This window comes from Rhinichthys klamathensis, unplaced genomic scaffold (assembly GCF_029890125.1).
Source record: "Rhinichthys klamathensis goyatoka isolate OS25496 unplaced genomic scaffold, OSU_Roscu_1.1 h1tg000180l_1, whole genome shotgun sequence".
Lineage (NCBI taxonomy): Eukaryota > Metazoa > Chordata > Actinopteri > Cypriniformes > Leuciscidae > Rhinichthys > Rhinichthys klamathensis.
The window spans coordinates 899,297-915,527 of NW_026606708.1; the positions used below are offsets into that span (position 1 = coordinate 899,297).

Sequence of the window (16,231 nt, forward strand, 5' to 3'; positions counted from 1 at the left end):
GAGGGGACGTTTTGTGAATGTCAGAGGAGAGTGTGTGAAAAAAACAGAACCATGAGAAGCAAAACTCTTAAACCGGGGCTGAAATGAGGAGCGTGTAATTTTCACCTTCTAAATGCTGGTGTGCTTTTAGCCTTAATTAGCACATTTAACTGTCAGCTGGGTGAGTTATGACATCCTCAGTCCCAAAATGTTAAGCCAATTGCGGTGGTTCACGCCTACTGGCCAATCAGATTTGAATATTATGGCCGGACTCGAGTGGATGACACTGCGATGTCGCCGTAGTGATAATCACCCTCTTAGTTCTGGAATTTGTTTAATGTCATGTTGCCGAGTCAACCACGGTCATGGTGATTAGCTACGGGTCTTACAACTCAAGTAACAATGACCCAGAATCCAACATGGGCTGAGATGGACTGATGTCCCTGTGTACACAGACGCACTCATACACTGTGCCATCCCGAGTTCACACAGTCAGGACAGCAATCATTCTAGTGATGGTCTTTGTGTAACACACACACAATTTATAGGTATTTCTTCAAATTTGGGGTCTGATTTTTTATTATTTTATTGAAACTTACAGATTTTAACTATTTTGTTTTATATGAGGATGACATAAAAATAGTCTAGGAGCCTTTTTTATTATGCCTTCATCATTTTATATATATATATATATATATTTGCTACATTTCAAATGTGTTTTTTGTGTAGGGGTGAGTTCAGGTTGATCAGGACACTTTTTCCAAGTCATTTCAATGGCAAAAAGTGTCCCAATCACCCATGAATTCACCCTTAATTTTGTAATTTTTGCCTCAGAGCTAGACTTTAAAACTCAAACTATAAAAATCTAAACAAATAGTGAAAACAAAATCAATATTTATTGTGTGAGAAAGTATTTAGATACATTTTCATTTTCACCGCACCAACACTTTTGCCCCAGTAAAGTTAGTACTATTTTTGAAAGGAGAGAACAGTCTCCGTAAAGAGCTTGAAATGTGTTAAGTGAAGAAAATATAAAAATCACAATAAATATCACTGGTTTATTTTTATTGTGTAATTTTCTAAAATATTATTTAATTGTGTTTATGTATAAATTGCTAGCTGTGAAATTAACCTTAGTAAGACAAGAGTTTGTCATTTTATTTCAAAAATATTATAAATGTCATCATTGTCATTTGCATCACAAAATGCTGTTTAACACAATACATCATTTGAGATGTGATGAAAATGAGCGCTTTAATGATTTTCAGAGAAGAAATAACTGAATTTTCTAGTGATGCATGTATATATCATACACAGTTGGACATGTTTGGTGGACAATATTAAATGAACTACAGTGAGAATGTGAAAAGTGTGTTTTAAGAGGTTTTATTTTTATTAAGTCCACTGTGCCTGTAGTACATTGTAGCTGAAATGACGTTACCTTCTGCATTGCATAAGAGACTTTTAAAAGTACTCTCAGAAAGAACTAGTCCCTTAACAAGAAGTGAATCTCTCATGTGAATGTGTAAGTGTGATGAATCAGCTGTTATTGACGTCAGCTGCTCATGCTGACGTAATGCTCATTTGTTTAAAAGTCGTGGGATGTTGTGGTGTGGGACAAGAGTTTATTTCCTTCTGAACTCCAGAGTGTGTGTGTTTGTGTATCTGTGTCCTCTATTCAAACTTTATAAGTGAAACACCCTTCATTTATTGGCAAACAATTGAAATGACATCTTCTTAAAGCTCACCACTCTATCTGCTCTTTTACACAGCTGACCCTACAAACTCTACACCAGAAACAATACATTAACAGGACATTGTGCATACACACACACACACACACACCTACCCTAACACACACAGCTGTAGTCTTTGAGTACAGTATCAGAGTACCTCTTGAACTCAAGGGGTTTAAAGTGTTTAATAGACTTTAAAGATTATACAGCAGCACACACATCAAATACCCAACGTTACCATGGTAATCAGAAAACCAGACTGGGGTTAAGGAGCACTATTATCTGGGACAGAGAGAGAGAAAAAGAGTTTTGTCCTATAAGTCCTTAACCCTCCAGAAGTGTTTGCACCGAGCCCCGCAACCATGGATCCTTGCCAAACACACACACACATTATACATTACAGATATCCTTATGTGTGTGAGTGAAGCTCTACATAATGTTAACAATAGTAATCCTAAAAAGGTTTTTACATTTTGTGTTTCTAGGGGGTTGCTAGGGCAATTCTTGGTGATTACTAGCATGATTTGGATCGTTGGCAGGGCATTGCTATCACTATGCAGTTACTAAAAGGTTTTGTAGTGTGTTGCTAGGGCAAATGTTGTGGGTGGTTGCAAAGGTGTTTCTAGGTCGCTGATTGCCATTTCGTTGCAATTAAGTTACAAGGGAGAGTTTATGTGGTTTCTAGGGCAATTGTCAGTGGTTGCCAGGGCATCACTATGGTCATCACCAGGGTTTTGCTAAGGTGCTTTCAAAGGGGCTTCAGTGTGACTTTATGAAGCTGCAAGGGTGTTTTGCATGGACACAAGGGCTTTTCAATGTGGTTTCTACGGATTTGTGGGTGGTTGCCAGAGCGTTGCTATGCGGTTTCAAGTGAGTTTATATGTGGTTGCTAGGGCAATTGTAGATGTTTGCTAGAGTGTTGTGGGAGGTTGCCAGGGTGTTGCTATGCAGTTTCTAAGGTGCTCTCAGTGGGGCTTTAATGTAACTATGCAGCTGCAAGGGTGTTTTTGCATGGACGCAAGGGCTTTTCTATATGGTTGCTATGGTTTTGTAGCTGGTTGCCAGGGCATTGCTATGCAGTTGCTAAGATGCTCTCATTGGGATATTAGTGTAACTATGCAGTTGCAAGGGTGTTCTGTGTGGATGCAAGGGCTTTTCTAGGTGGTTACTATAAGGCAAAGTTACTTGCTGAAATCTAATACTTATGGTTACTGGTTTGTTCAGATCACTAACTAAAATATAATTAAGTATAATCAATAGTAATAGTGGAGCTCGTCGAACACACACAGACTTACACAATCAGCCTGAAAAAGAGCTCTGAGTCTTTTAGACCATCTGAAGTTCTCTCCTGAACTCTCTTTCTGTATCTCTCTCCCCTCATTTTTCTTCTAATTTAAAGTTCATTCTATCATTCTGACAGAGTGCCTGTGTGAGAGAGCTTTGTACTTGTGTGTATTATTTTAAATGGACTGAGGGCTCGTGGCTGACCTGGTAGATCGCTGCAGTCACACACACACACACACACACACACACACACACACACACTCACACACTTGCCGAAACTTGCTGTTGTTCCTGACGGGTAAGATCCGCCAAATTCATTATCTGGACTCCATTTGAAGGGATTTGTGTCTGTCTTTGTTATGTGTATACACAGTTTTATCTCAGAGAATGTAGTAGTTGATCTAAAGCAAGAGGGTTTTGAGTGGTTTTATGTTCACATCTATGTGTCTGAGACTCTCAGGCTGAGAGAGAGAGAGAGTCACAAGTGAGAGACTAAGGAGGGAAATATAACTCATGTTAGTGTGCCAGCGTGCCCTTGTTGGACCTACAAAGACTGAAACACAAAAGAAAAGTCAGCAAGGTTGGTTGTTTCTTTCCAGTACAAAGACTGAAAACACTTAACAAAGAATGCCATTTCTCTTTGTCTCTCCTTAAGAACAACAACTACCTGCATTTGCTTAAAGGGATAGTTTACCCCAAAACAGAATCAACAGATTCATTGAAAAGATCTGATTCAAAAGAACTGTTCATTTATGAATCAGACTTATGAACTCTCATGCGGCCGTGCAGGTTTTGAACAGTATGGGGTACTAATGGCAGAATTTTCTCTTTTTTGTGTGTGTGAACTATTCCTTTATTTCCCCCTGCATGTGAGCAAAGCCTTTCCTCACACGTTTCGATCTTTCCTTTCTCTTTCGCTCCCTTACTGGACGTTCTGACAGTTGGTCGCAGTCCAGAGGAGCCGTTCAGCAGAACAATCGACTCCTTTCTCCTCTTCTCTTTCGCTCTCTCTCGCTCTTTCTCTCTCTTCAGGGTCTCGCTTGCACTGAGCGTCATGAACCGAGAGGCTTATGCCACAGTTACCTCCTTCTCGCTTCTCTCTCTCTCTCTCTCTCTCTCTCATTAGGCTTGTTTTGTCTGGTGTTGTCATTGTGGCATTGAGGTCTTAAGGTTAATTATTGTTTGTTTATTTTGGATTTAGCAGCATTTAGTCTGGTTTTAAGCCCTGGTTCCTGTGGAAGAGCCTTCCTCTGTGTGTGTGTGTGTGTGTGTGTGTGTGTGTGCTCGTGCGCGAGCGAGTGAGCAAGCGTGTCCTGCTACAGCCTTGGCTGTAATGATGATGTATGATTTGCTGCGTTGGCACAGCCTCTTTGCTTAAAGAGATGTGAAGGGCGCTGGGATGCACTTTTCTGCTCTACTCTTGTATAAATCTCCCAGGATGGGGGGTGTGAATCTTGCTGGATGTACTCGAATGCGGGCCTGCAGTAGCTCATATTAACTGTGTGTTTATAGTAAATTAGCACAGCTAATCAGTTTGACAGCGCTACAGAGGGACTGTGTGTGTGTGTGTGTGTGTGTGTGTGTGTGTGTGTGTGTGTCAGTGTGTGTTTTATTATGAGACTTTTGCTGTCTGCCAGTGTGAATAGTTCCATTATTCACAGCGATAGAAACAGAAAGAGAGGAAGAAAGAACAAAGCACTTTTATATTTGGTTTGGTTTGTTCCTCTGTTTAAAATACATTTTTAAAAAGTTCACACGCTGGTCTTGTTTTTCAGGATTCTGTACATTTTAGCTTTGCAGTAAAACTGTGTGTGTAAGTGTGTGTGGGGCGGGGGTAAAATCTATATTCAGTGGAGTCAGTAGGTCTCCTCTCATCTTACTGGTGATGCTCACTAACACTTATTAAAATTCAACACTGCAGCGTGTGTGTGTGTGTGTGTGTGTGTGTGTGTGTGTGTGTGTGTGTGTGTGTGTGTGTGTGTTGCTAACAGGGTTTTGGAGATGTAGCAGATTTAAAAAAATTGTAATTTATCACTCTCTGTTGTATTATCCTCTTATAACACTTATCATTTATCTCTGTCTTCATTTCAACATACAGATCATAGTGGGACGTTTTCAGTTAACTTCTTTTGTTTTTAAACCGAGCTAAATATATATTTCTATCATCTAACTTAAACCTAAAACTCACACATGTATACAGTTGTGATCATACGTTTACATACCCCTGTGTAATCTTCAAAATGTTCATATTTTAAGAAAATTGATAGGGATCTTAAAATAAACATTTTTTTGTACTGCCCTGAATAAGCTATTTTACATAACAGATGTTTACTTATGGTCCACAAGACAAAGTAATAACTTAATTTACACAAATGAAACAATTCAAAGTTCATGCGTGCTTAATACTGTTTATTGTTACCTGGACTTTATATAAACATCTGTTATGTGAAATAGCTTATAAAGGGCAGTGTTAGATAAAAACAAAATGCAATTTTTATAATCGCTCTTACTTTTTAAAAATGTTTAACATGTTGCAGATTCTGCAAAGGTTGTAAACTTATGACAACAACTGTATGTACTTAAATACAGCAATAATCTGTCTTTTACTAGCACCTGAACATCAGAAAGAGATGCAGAAAGAAATGTAAAGATTTTTTAATCATTTAATCGTGTTTTATTTTGGCATGCATTAGACAAAAGGGAGGACAGATTGGAGGACTGAATGGACACAAATAGTATAAAATGACCATACGGTTTCCTCTTAAAGTCTTACATAACATACTGAACTCATACACACACACACACACACACACACACACACACACACACAGTCTTAAACCCAAAATATGAGATAAAGTGAGAACATTAAAATCAAGAAGTGTGTAAATACGTCAGTGTGTTCAATTATCTGACTGTTTTGACTAAGTGGTTACTGTTTTAGCTTGAGGATTTTTGCAGTTTATCTGAATGATATGCTTCCAAATGATACTGTATAGAGTCAGACCGCTCCTCTCCTGTTCTCTCCTCTAATTCATTATTTCTTTACCCTCCACATGCTGAATATGACCTAGTGCAGTAAGCAAGCACACACGCACACACACACACACACACACACACAGACGGCAGCAATTAGATGTTGTTGGTCTGAAGTGAGAGCTGGACGGTGTTCTGACCGAGTGGATCTTGGCTTTCAGTTTGTGCGTTCAGTGAATCTGGACCAGAACCATAAAAAGATCAAAATGAACGGCTCAACAAGACCGAATGCTTCATATGTGTATGTGTGTGTGTGATATGAGATCAGATTTCTCCCTCCTCATCTTAGATAGGACAGTAGCTTTAGACCATCTGCTACTGAAATAAAGCATGTGTGAGTGTGTGCGTCTGCATATCTGAAATATCATGGCTATTATCGGACAAATGTATTGTAGGAGCGGGTGAAAAGGGGGTCAGGAAGTACTAAAAACTAGTTATGAAAGGGAAATGAAAGTGAAAGTCTTAAACAGTTTTTTTTTTTTTTTTTTTGGTGTCCAGCTTTCGGTGTAGAGAGGAAACTCCACATCCACAGCATCACTGTCACAACAAGCAGGACGACTGAGATCCGCCACGGCAACAGCTGCCACGACAACCAGCATCCCAGTCAACCATCTGTGTGGCAGCTGTCTGCTGTTTATAACTGATACGAAGTTCTGGTCCTCCTCAGAAGATGATGACTATGATGACGATGATGATATGCAGCTCGCTGGTCCTGCTCGGGCTGATCGGCATCAGTGCTTCATCTAGCGGAAGTTCACCTTCCTCACCCCGGATGAAGCTGTCTTATAAAGGTGATGAAACTGGCTTGTACCTCATGTACACATTTATGTCTGTATACATGTGTTTGGATTTACATTTGAGTTTTTTGGTGTGTTCTCCAGATCTTCAGCAGTTTAACGGCGTTAAGCGGTTTGACTTAGAGCGTTCGTGTTGTTTCGGAGCTCTCCTATTGGACGAGGAGAGGGGGCGGCTGTTTGTTGGAGCTCGTAACTTTCTTTTATCTCTCAGCCTCGACAACATCAGCAAACAGGAACAGAAGGTAGAGCACATTCCTTACTCTCCTTCTTTCCATCTTCTTCTTCAATTCCTTCATCCATAATGTAAGAGTGAAAGGAAACATCTTCCATTCTGTTTTTCAAAGTCAATCATTATTTTTAACAAAGTCAATCATAACTCACTGATATACAGCATAAACACCTTGGGACGGAGTCACAAAGTTCACAAGTTTGTAAGATATTTCTTAAATACAATTCTTGAAAACATAAAGTCTTAAAGTGTTCATAGATATTTTAAGAATATGTATATATATATGTATATATATATTATATTATAATGTACATGTGTAATATTAACATCATAGTAAGATTTGTATTAATAATATTATATATTATGTATGTAAATGATAAATTTTCTATACTAAAATATTATATACCACAACAATATTGTGGTAATAATATCTGTTGTTGTAATGCTTAATATTTAAAAACAATACAAAAAATTCATTAAATATCTTTCATTTTGAGATTTATCCTAAATGTTGAGGTTATTTACAAGGTGAATCTGATTTCACCAAGTACAACATGTTCCTGGGTCAACATTCCAATCAACCAATCAGATTTGAGGGACAGGTTTACAGTTTATGTCAAGTTTAGGCTTACAGCCATGTTTAGGTGTTTCTATAGCAGTGTTATTCTCCTATCATTCCCTCTGATTTTAGGGAGAAGTTATGGGTAGGGTTAGGTTAGGGGTAGGTATAGGGTTAGGGTTAGGACTATGATTTCGGACAGGAATGTTGTTCCAGGATCAACAAACTTGTGTTTCAGATGTTCAACAAACTTTGTTCTTAGGTATGTTTTGTGAATCTGCTGCCAGCTTTTTTCACTCCTGTGCTCTCTATAATATCTCTGTCATACATTTATTTTAATAAAGTAGTCCAGGGGCATAACTTGACCCTGCTTATATTAACAAATGAAGTGATTACACGATTGGATGTTTAAAAGCCCGTTTACACTTGTATTTTGTGCCGCCCACACGTGATTAATTGTGTGTTTGTGCTAGAGAATCAGTGAAGAAGCTTTAGCATTTATTGTGTGTAAAGTTAATCAGCCTTTAAAGTCACACCAGATGTTTTATGGTGGTCCAGGCCAATGTGCCGATGACAGAATGATGGATTTTTATTTCTTTAGGAAGGAATGATTAGTGAGAGTTGTCGGTCACTGTGTGCTATAGCTCTAGACTCACACAAGCACACACAGGTGTGGTTACGGGAGGATACGTCCGGATGTATTGTGCATGTGTGCATCGCCCCTGGACGTGTTTTAACTGTGTCTCTGATGGGGTTCAGCGAGAATGTCCCTCAAGCTACTAAACACGTCTAACCCTGCAAACTAAGATCCTAACCTTAAGCCAAAACTCTTCCTCACCTCTGAACTCTCTGTTTGTCAGATCTACTGGCCAGCGCCTGTTGATTGGAGAGAAGAGTGCAACTGGGCCGGGAAAGATATCAATGTGAGTCTCTGCAATAATCAGATCTTGTGGTCATTAACATATCTGGTTTACACACTTATCGGTACCATCTCTCCTATGAGCTGTTTACACACAAACACACACAAGGCAATTAGCACTGCTATCACCAACAGCTTTCCCAAACGGCTCTATCATTTACAGACATCAATGTAGAAATACAGCCAAAGTTTTCTATCAGGGGTCTGTGGGGTCCATGAACATACTTCAAGGGGCCCACAAAGAAGATTTATAAAATATTGAATGTTCTCATAATATTAATGAATATTTGCTTATCTGATAAGCATCATATATTGTAATAATGTTAGTTTTAGTTAGTTTTTTGATACATTTTATTATAAAGTGTTACTGATAAAATCTAGTGATTTCATTAAATTATTATTATTATTAAATTATTATTTCATTAAATTAATCAAAAGTGGCAGTAAAGACATTTATAATGTTACAAAAGATTTCTATTTCAAATAAATGCTGTTCTTTCTATTTTTTCTAACTTTTCTATTCATCAAAGAAAAAATTGTACTACAGTTTACAAAATATATGTAGCAGCACAACTGTTTTCAACATTGATAATAATAACACGTGTTTCTTGAGCTCTAAATCAGCATATTAGAATGATTTCTGAAGTATCGTGTGACACTGAAGACGACTAATGATCCTGAAAATTCAGTTTTGCCATCACAGGAATAAATTACATTTTAAAATATATTAAAACTCTTTTAAAAAAAGAGTGTTTTGTACATTTTTACTGTGTTATTGATCAAATAATTGCAACATTGGTGAGCATAACATGTTGCCGACCTCAAACTTACATAGAGTATATCCAAAAGGCATGATTTTTTCCATGGCATATTAAAAAAACTAAAACAAAATAGTATAGTCATGTATTGTCTAATTCTATTACCATGGTTCTTTTGCAGTTTTCTCAGTATCTCTTTGATACTTATGTTGTAACATGTTGAGCATGTTTGTCAAAAGGTCATAGTTCATGTATGTTGTAGCTTGTGTGTGTTTTATCTGGAGTGTTAAGCGGATGTGTGTGGGATGTTTTTGGACACTGTGTCTGTCTGAATGTTCTCTTTATATTTTAAAGGGCGTGGAAGGTTGTGTAACTTCAAAATGTGTGTGTGTGTCGGGGTTCATTCTACGGTGGGACTGAGGTCAGCTGACAATGAGATCTGCCACACACACACACAGACTTTGTTCAGTGCACTGACCTGTAAGTTGACCCTCATTACATGTAGGTGTGTACAGGACGACAGGGACAGAACCAGACCTCCATGAATAAAGACTTAAGATTTTCCCTAAGACTCTCCCCCTGACCTTTCACTTTCTCATGCTATCTCTCTTTTGTTCAGTCTCAGTCTGAACTCTGATTTCTCACTCAATATTTCTTTCAATTTACTCAGTTCCCTTAATCTCGGGTCTCTGTCTTTCAATCTCTTTATGTCCTACTTCTTTCTCACTCCCTTTCTTTCAGTCTCTGTCATATAACATCTTCTGAAGCCAAACAGCAGCTTCATATAATGAGACTGAAATTGAAATGAACTCTTCTCTTGAGAAACTCTGCAATTGAATCACTGAGTCAGTGAGTGGAACTGGAGAACCAAATCAGTCCGATTTGTGAACAAATCATTTCAACGCATTCTCACCCCAAGGCGTCACTAAAATGACAATTTTGACCATGCTTTAATATTCGACGCTTTAGGCACCCTTTAGCGTCAGTTACATGACGCGATCCTAGGGCGTCATCTTACTGACGCTTTACCTAAGCGTCAGTTAGATGACGCGGGTAGGTTTAGGTCTGGGGTAGGGTTAGGATTAGATAGCGTCATCTAACTGACGTTAAAGGTAAAGCGTCATCAAGATGACGCCCTAGGATCGCGTCATGTAACTGACGCTAAAGGGTGCCTAAAGCGTCGAATATTGAAGCATGGTCAAAATGATTCCCAAGGCGTCAGTTTCATGACGCCTAGGGATGAGAATGGGCTGATCATTTGGCTTGATTTTGTGAATCGGATCAACAGGATCAACATGAATCATATAAAACTTTGATTTTCAAGTTCAACTCAGTGAACTGACTGAATGATCCCTCGGCAGTTAGTCAAAGTCAACATCTTTAAAGAGAAGAAGATTATTTGTGAATAATGACTTAAATTTTAATCAAATTATTTTTGAATGAATTCCTTGTATTATTACATTGACTATAATTTGAACAATGTCTCACAAACTCGCAAAGCTGTATTTATAAATTGTTGATAGTAGATGTCGACTACATGTGGACAATCACACAGGGATCCAGTGATCAGGCCAATAAGGTCAAAGTTGAAAGTTCACCGCACGCGTCTCAGCAGGAAATTCACACACACATACGGTTTATTCCTCCTGAGAGACATTGTTCATTTTAAAGCTCTTTTTCTTTTGTTCTGCACTCTGTCTCTTTCTTTCTCTCTTTCTTTCTTTTTTCTTTTTCTGTCTTTTTTCTTTTTCTGTCTTTTTTCTTTGTCTCGTGGGCTCACTTCAAAGAGCCCTTCAGCACACACACACACACACATGCTCACACACATCCCTAACACGTCCTTCCCTTATTGAGGGCTGTAAAGCTCTCGAAACAGAAGCACCAGTGTGTGTGTACAAGAGGTAGAGAGAAAGGGAGAGACCCCTTCCTGTATAAACACAGTTTGTCAGCAACTTAATTGGTCTTCTATGATTCTATTCCGCCACCCCCTCCGTACAGCGTGCACACACACACACACACACACACACACACTCTTCACAGGGTGCGTTAAGCTCAAAGAGAGGCCTTTGTTCTCCACAAGCTCTGTATGTGTGTGCATGTGTGAGTTTGTGTGCAGGGTTTAAGCATGGCAGGAGGGCACATGTCAATCACATCTTTCTGTAGAGGTAGCAGAGAGGTTACACACAAAACACACACACACACACCCTTTAAGCTGGCATGATTATGCTGCCTACTAAGATACCTTGTTTTTGCCATTTTCTAGCATCCCAGAATGCATTGTGATGAGTAAAATCTAACATGGTGGATGAAATGCAGGTTATAAATATTTCATTTAATAGATTATTATAGATACACAATCAAGTTATTTTGTAACTGATTTGCTTTGGGACAGTGGGTCAGTGTCACATTGTCCTCTGGAACTTAAAGGAGAAGTGCCTAATATCTGAAGTTCAGTGTGTGAGTGTATCTTGAGCACATTTCAACAGATGTTCAGTTCAGGGTTCATTCTGCTGCTGAAAGCCCACTGTTAGTCAGAGAGAGAAGATGGAGTGAGGCATAATTACAGTCCAAACAGCAGGAACATCTGCTTCTAAAACTGGAGAGTCCTCTCCTCTCCTCCCTTTCGCTCTACCTCTCCTCTCATCTCCTCTCCTCTCCTCCCTTTCGCTCTATCTCTCCTCCTCTCTCCTCTCCTCCCTTTCGCTCTACCTCTCCTCTCATCTCCTCTCCTCTCCTCCCTTTCGCTCTACCTCTCCTCCTCTCCTCTCTCCTCTCCTCCCTTTCGCTCTACCTCTCCTCTCTCTCCTCTGCTCTTCTCTTCTCTTCTCTTCTCCTCTCCTCTCCTCTCCTCTCCTATCCTCCCTTTCTCTCTACCTCTCCTCCCTTTCGCTCTACCTCTCCTCCTCTCTCCTCTCCTCCCTTTCGCTCTACCTCTCCTCTCATCTCCTCTCCTCTCCTCTCCTCCCTTTCGCTCTACCTCTCCTCTCCTCTCCTCCCTTTCGCTCTACCTCTCCTCTCATCTCCTCTCCTCCCTTTCGCTCTACCTCTCCTTCTCTCTCCTCTCCTCCCTTTCGCTCTACCTCTCCTCTCATCTCCTCTCCTCCCTTTCGCTCTACCTCTCTCCTCTCCTCCCTTTCGCTCTACCTCTCCTCTCCTCCCTTTCTCTCTACCTCTCCTCTCCTCCCTTTCTCTCTTCCTCTCCTATCCTCCCTTTCTCTCTACCTCTCCTCCTCTCTCCTCTCCTCCCTTTCGCTCTACCTCTCCTCTCATCTCCTCTCCTCCCTTTCGCTCTACCTCTCCTCCTCTCTCCTCTCCTCCCTTTCTCTCTACCTCTCCTCTCCTCCCTTTCTCTCTTCCTCTCCTATCCTCCCTTTCTCTCTACCTCTCCTCCTCTCTCCTCTCCTCCCTTTCGCTCTACCTCTCCTCTCATCTCCTCTCCTCCCTTTCGCTCTACCTCTCCTCCTCTCTCCTCTCCTCCCTTTCGCTCTACCTCTCCTCTCTCTCCTCTCCTCTTCTCTTCTCCTCTCCTCTCCTATCCTATCCTCCCTTTCTCTCTACCTCTCCTATCCTCCCTTTCTCTCTACCTCTCCTCTCCTCCCTTTCTCTCTACATCTACTCCTCTTTCCTCTCCTCTCCTCCCTTTCGCTCTACCTCTCATCTCCTCTCCTCTCATCTCCTCTCCTCTCCTCCCTTTCGCTCTACCTCTCCTCCTCTCTCCTCTCCTCCCTTTCGCTCTACCTCTCTCTCCTGTCCTCTTCTCCTCTCCTCTCCTCTCCTATCCTCCCTTTCTCTCTACCTCTCCTCTCCTCTCTTTCTCTCTTCCTCTCCTATCCTCCCTTTCTCTCTACCTCTCCTCTCCTCCCTTTCGCTCTACCTCTCCTCTCCTCTCTGGTCTTCTCTTTTCATTTCATCTAGTCTCTTCTCTTCCTCTTTTAAGGTTATCTCATCTCCGCTCTCTCTTCTCGTCTCTTTTTGTCTCATCTTGTCTCTTCTCCTGGTTTCTCTGGACATATTGTCTTTGGTTAACCCTTGTTGTATTTTCTTTTCTTGAATCATCTTCTCTAGTCGTCTTATCTTTGGTCTTCTCTTCTCGTTTAGTCTCATCTCGTCTCGTGTCTTTTCTTCATCTTGTCCCTTTCATTGCTTATCTTGTCTGTCTGTTCTCTCGTTGTCTTTGGCCGTATTGTCTCTTCTTGACATAAATTCTCTTTTCTTTTCACCTTTTCTTTTCTCTAGTCATCTCATCTATTCTCTTGCTGTCTATGGTTATCTTGCCTCTGATTGTCAGTTGCTGTCTTTTCTCGTCTCTTTTTGTCTCATCTCGTCTCACATATATTTTCTTCTCAAATCTTCTCGTCTCTTGTTAACTCGTGTTGTGTGTTCTTGTCTCTTCTTATCTTGAATCATCTCATCTAGTCACCTCATCTAGTCACCTCATCTTTGGTCTTTCATGTCTCTTGTCTAGTACCTCTGGTCTTCTAGTACATCTACTTTTTCATCTTGTCTTGTTTCTACTCTTCTCCTGTCATCACAACTTTTGTCTTCTCCTCTCATACAGTATTTTCTCTTCTCTTCTCGAGTCATCTTATCTTGTCCCTCCTCTTCTCTGGTTATCTCATCTAGTCTTTTCTCTTGTTGTTTTTGGTCATCTTAGCTCTATTTGTATCTTCCTGACTTCTCTGCTTGTCTGTTGCTGTCTCTTATTGTCTCATCTCAATCTCCTCCTCGTCCCATGTCGTCTTTTTAAGTCTCATGTCATCCTTCTTGTCTCATGTTGTCTCTTCTCTTTCACATTCCTCTCTTTCGGGCCATGCTTCATCCCTGCCGCCTCTCCCTCTACCCTGGAATCCGAATGTTCCCGCTCACTAATGTTGTCGTAGTGATTCCAGGCACTCTGGGAAATGTGGCATGCTCCAGAGAGCACATTCACAAAGGAAAAGAGAAACAGAGACTATATGTGTCCATGTATGTCAGTTGAACAGTCGATGTGTCTTTGTTTTTATGTGTGAAAGAGAGAGCGTGAGAGATTACAGAGAGATCCGGGATCACGGCGAGCAGGCAAAGGTCAGCGCTCATGTCAGACTGTCGTCAAGGATATACGTAATGCAATGACGTTTCATTTATGATCCGCCCCATACGAGGTCCCTTAAGAGATAAACCGAAAATGTTTTCGTCTGCCTGTGGCTCCGTGCTACTGATAGTCAATCCAGATGGTGGCAGTCTCCCTGTCTCACAGATGAACTGGTGAAAGTATGTAAAATATGTCCTTCATAAATTTGATTTGTGCATGCATGTGTTGCAGACGGACTGTGTAAACTATGTGAAAGTGCTTCACCACTATAACCGGACTCACCTGTACGCCTGTGGGACTGGGGCTTTCCACCCCACCTGTGCTTATGTGGAGGTGGGACAGAAGATAGAGGTACGTTTGTGTTTGTTTGGATGCATATGAATAAGTTTGTGTGATAAATGGCCCCAGTTTGGCTTTCTGATGGCCAAATGCACAGCTACAGTATATTTTGCTTTGTCTCTATAGGATCATGTGTTTAGAATTGATCCCTCTCTGGTAGAAGATGGGAAAGGAAGGAGCCCGTATGACCCACGCCACACATCAGCATCTGTTCTGATTGGTTAGCTGCCACTGTTCATCTTTCTATCTCCCATCTAAAAGACACTGTTACATCATGAACAATCAGTAACCATATCTACTTTATAGGTGATGAGCTTTATGCTGGCGTTGCCACTGATTTGATGGGTCGGGACTTTACAATATTTCGCAGCATGGGACAAAGGCCTTCCATACGAACGGAACAGCACGATTCTCGCTGGCTCAATGGTGCGTTTGTGTATGATTTATTTAAAAAAAACATTTAAAAAAAAATGCAATTCACACATACAGTGACTTAAATAGACATCCTCTGTGATAAGCATGTTTTGATTTTTTTTTTCGAGGGTATAAAGTCCAAAAATTCTTAAAAGAAAAACATTATTTTATCTTGCATACTCTTATTTGTTATTGACCCATGTGTTTATGTGCATCTCTGTTTTTGTATAATGGCAATGTGCCCTATGATGATGGTGTGTGTTTCAGAGCCCAAGTTTATAGCGGCATTTGGTGTTCCCGAGAGTGAGAATCCTGACGATGATAAAGTCTTCTTCTTCTTCAGAGAAACTGCTGTAGAAGCTCAGGGATTCGGGAAGGTTACATATTCCCGGATTGGCCAGCTTTGCAGGGTTAGGAGCCAATCATTTATCACTAAGCCTAATGGCTATTGGCTGCTGTTTATCATCTAGATTTAAATTAACATGCGTGTTTTTTTGGTTACAGAATGATATGGGGGGACAGCGCAGTCTAGTAAACAAGTGGACGACATTTCTAAAGGCTCGTCTTGTGTGTTCTGTACCAGGCAATGATGGCACTGAAACGCATTTTGATGAACTTAGTAAGAACGCTCACAAACACACACAGACACTAGGGTTAAATTACGCTGATATAACTGACAATTGCATTTCATTGCCTGCTGACCTTTGTCTGGACCTTTAGGGGATGTGTTTCTGCTGCAGACCCGTGATAGAAAGAACCCGCTGATCTACACTGTTTTTACCACCTCCAGGTCAGAGTTCATCTTAGGGTGTGGTTTAAAGGTTGTATCAGCGATTTCAGGCCTCAAAAAGGCCCAAACATAAATGATCACATTCATCTAATCTTTCCTAACGATCCGCTAGCTGCCCGCCCCATAAGCAGGCCGTCAAAAAAACGCGTCTCTGTAGGCAGCCTTGGCTCTGAGATCTGTACACAAAAACAATTGGTTTCACCAACCACTCAAAACCAAAATAAATAGTGTTCCAACCAATCACCGACATGGGTTCGTTGATAGACGCTGGCTTCTTCTTCAGCTCCGACCTCACAACACCCACCCCCTGTCGGTGATTGGTT

At 40.6% G+C, this 16,231-nt stretch overlaps 1 protein-coding gene across 2 annotated transcripts in view; it reads left to right on the top strand.

Annotated features, from left to right (window-relative positions):
• The window catches only part of sema3b (sema domain, immunoglobulin domain (Ig), short basic domain, secreted, (semaphorin) 3B), a 34,172-nt gene that overhangs the window by 11,822 nt on the left and 6,119 nt on the right, over positions 1–16,231 (top strand). For both annotated transcript variants that reach the window (XM_056260873.1, XM_056260874.1), the window contains exons 2-10: positions 6,531–6,823; positions 6,914–7,071; positions 8,478–8,540; positions 14,597–14,716; positions 14,831–14,924; positions 15,011–15,130; positions 15,386–15,528; positions 15,623–15,737; positions 15,839–15,908. In XM_056260873.1, coding sequence (XP_056116848.1) covers positions 6,703–6,823; positions 6,914–7,071; positions 8,478–8,540; positions 14,597–14,716; positions 14,831–14,924; positions 15,011–15,130; positions 15,386–15,528; positions 15,623–15,737; positions 15,839–15,908 — 1,004 coding nt within the window. In that variant the 5' untranslated portion in view covers positions 6,531–6,702. The remainder of the gene's footprint in view (positions 1–6,530; positions 6,824–6,913; positions 7,072–8,477; positions 8,541–14,596; positions 14,717–14,830; positions 14,925–15,010; positions 15,131–15,385; positions 15,529–15,622; positions 15,738–15,838; positions 15,909–16,231) is intronic.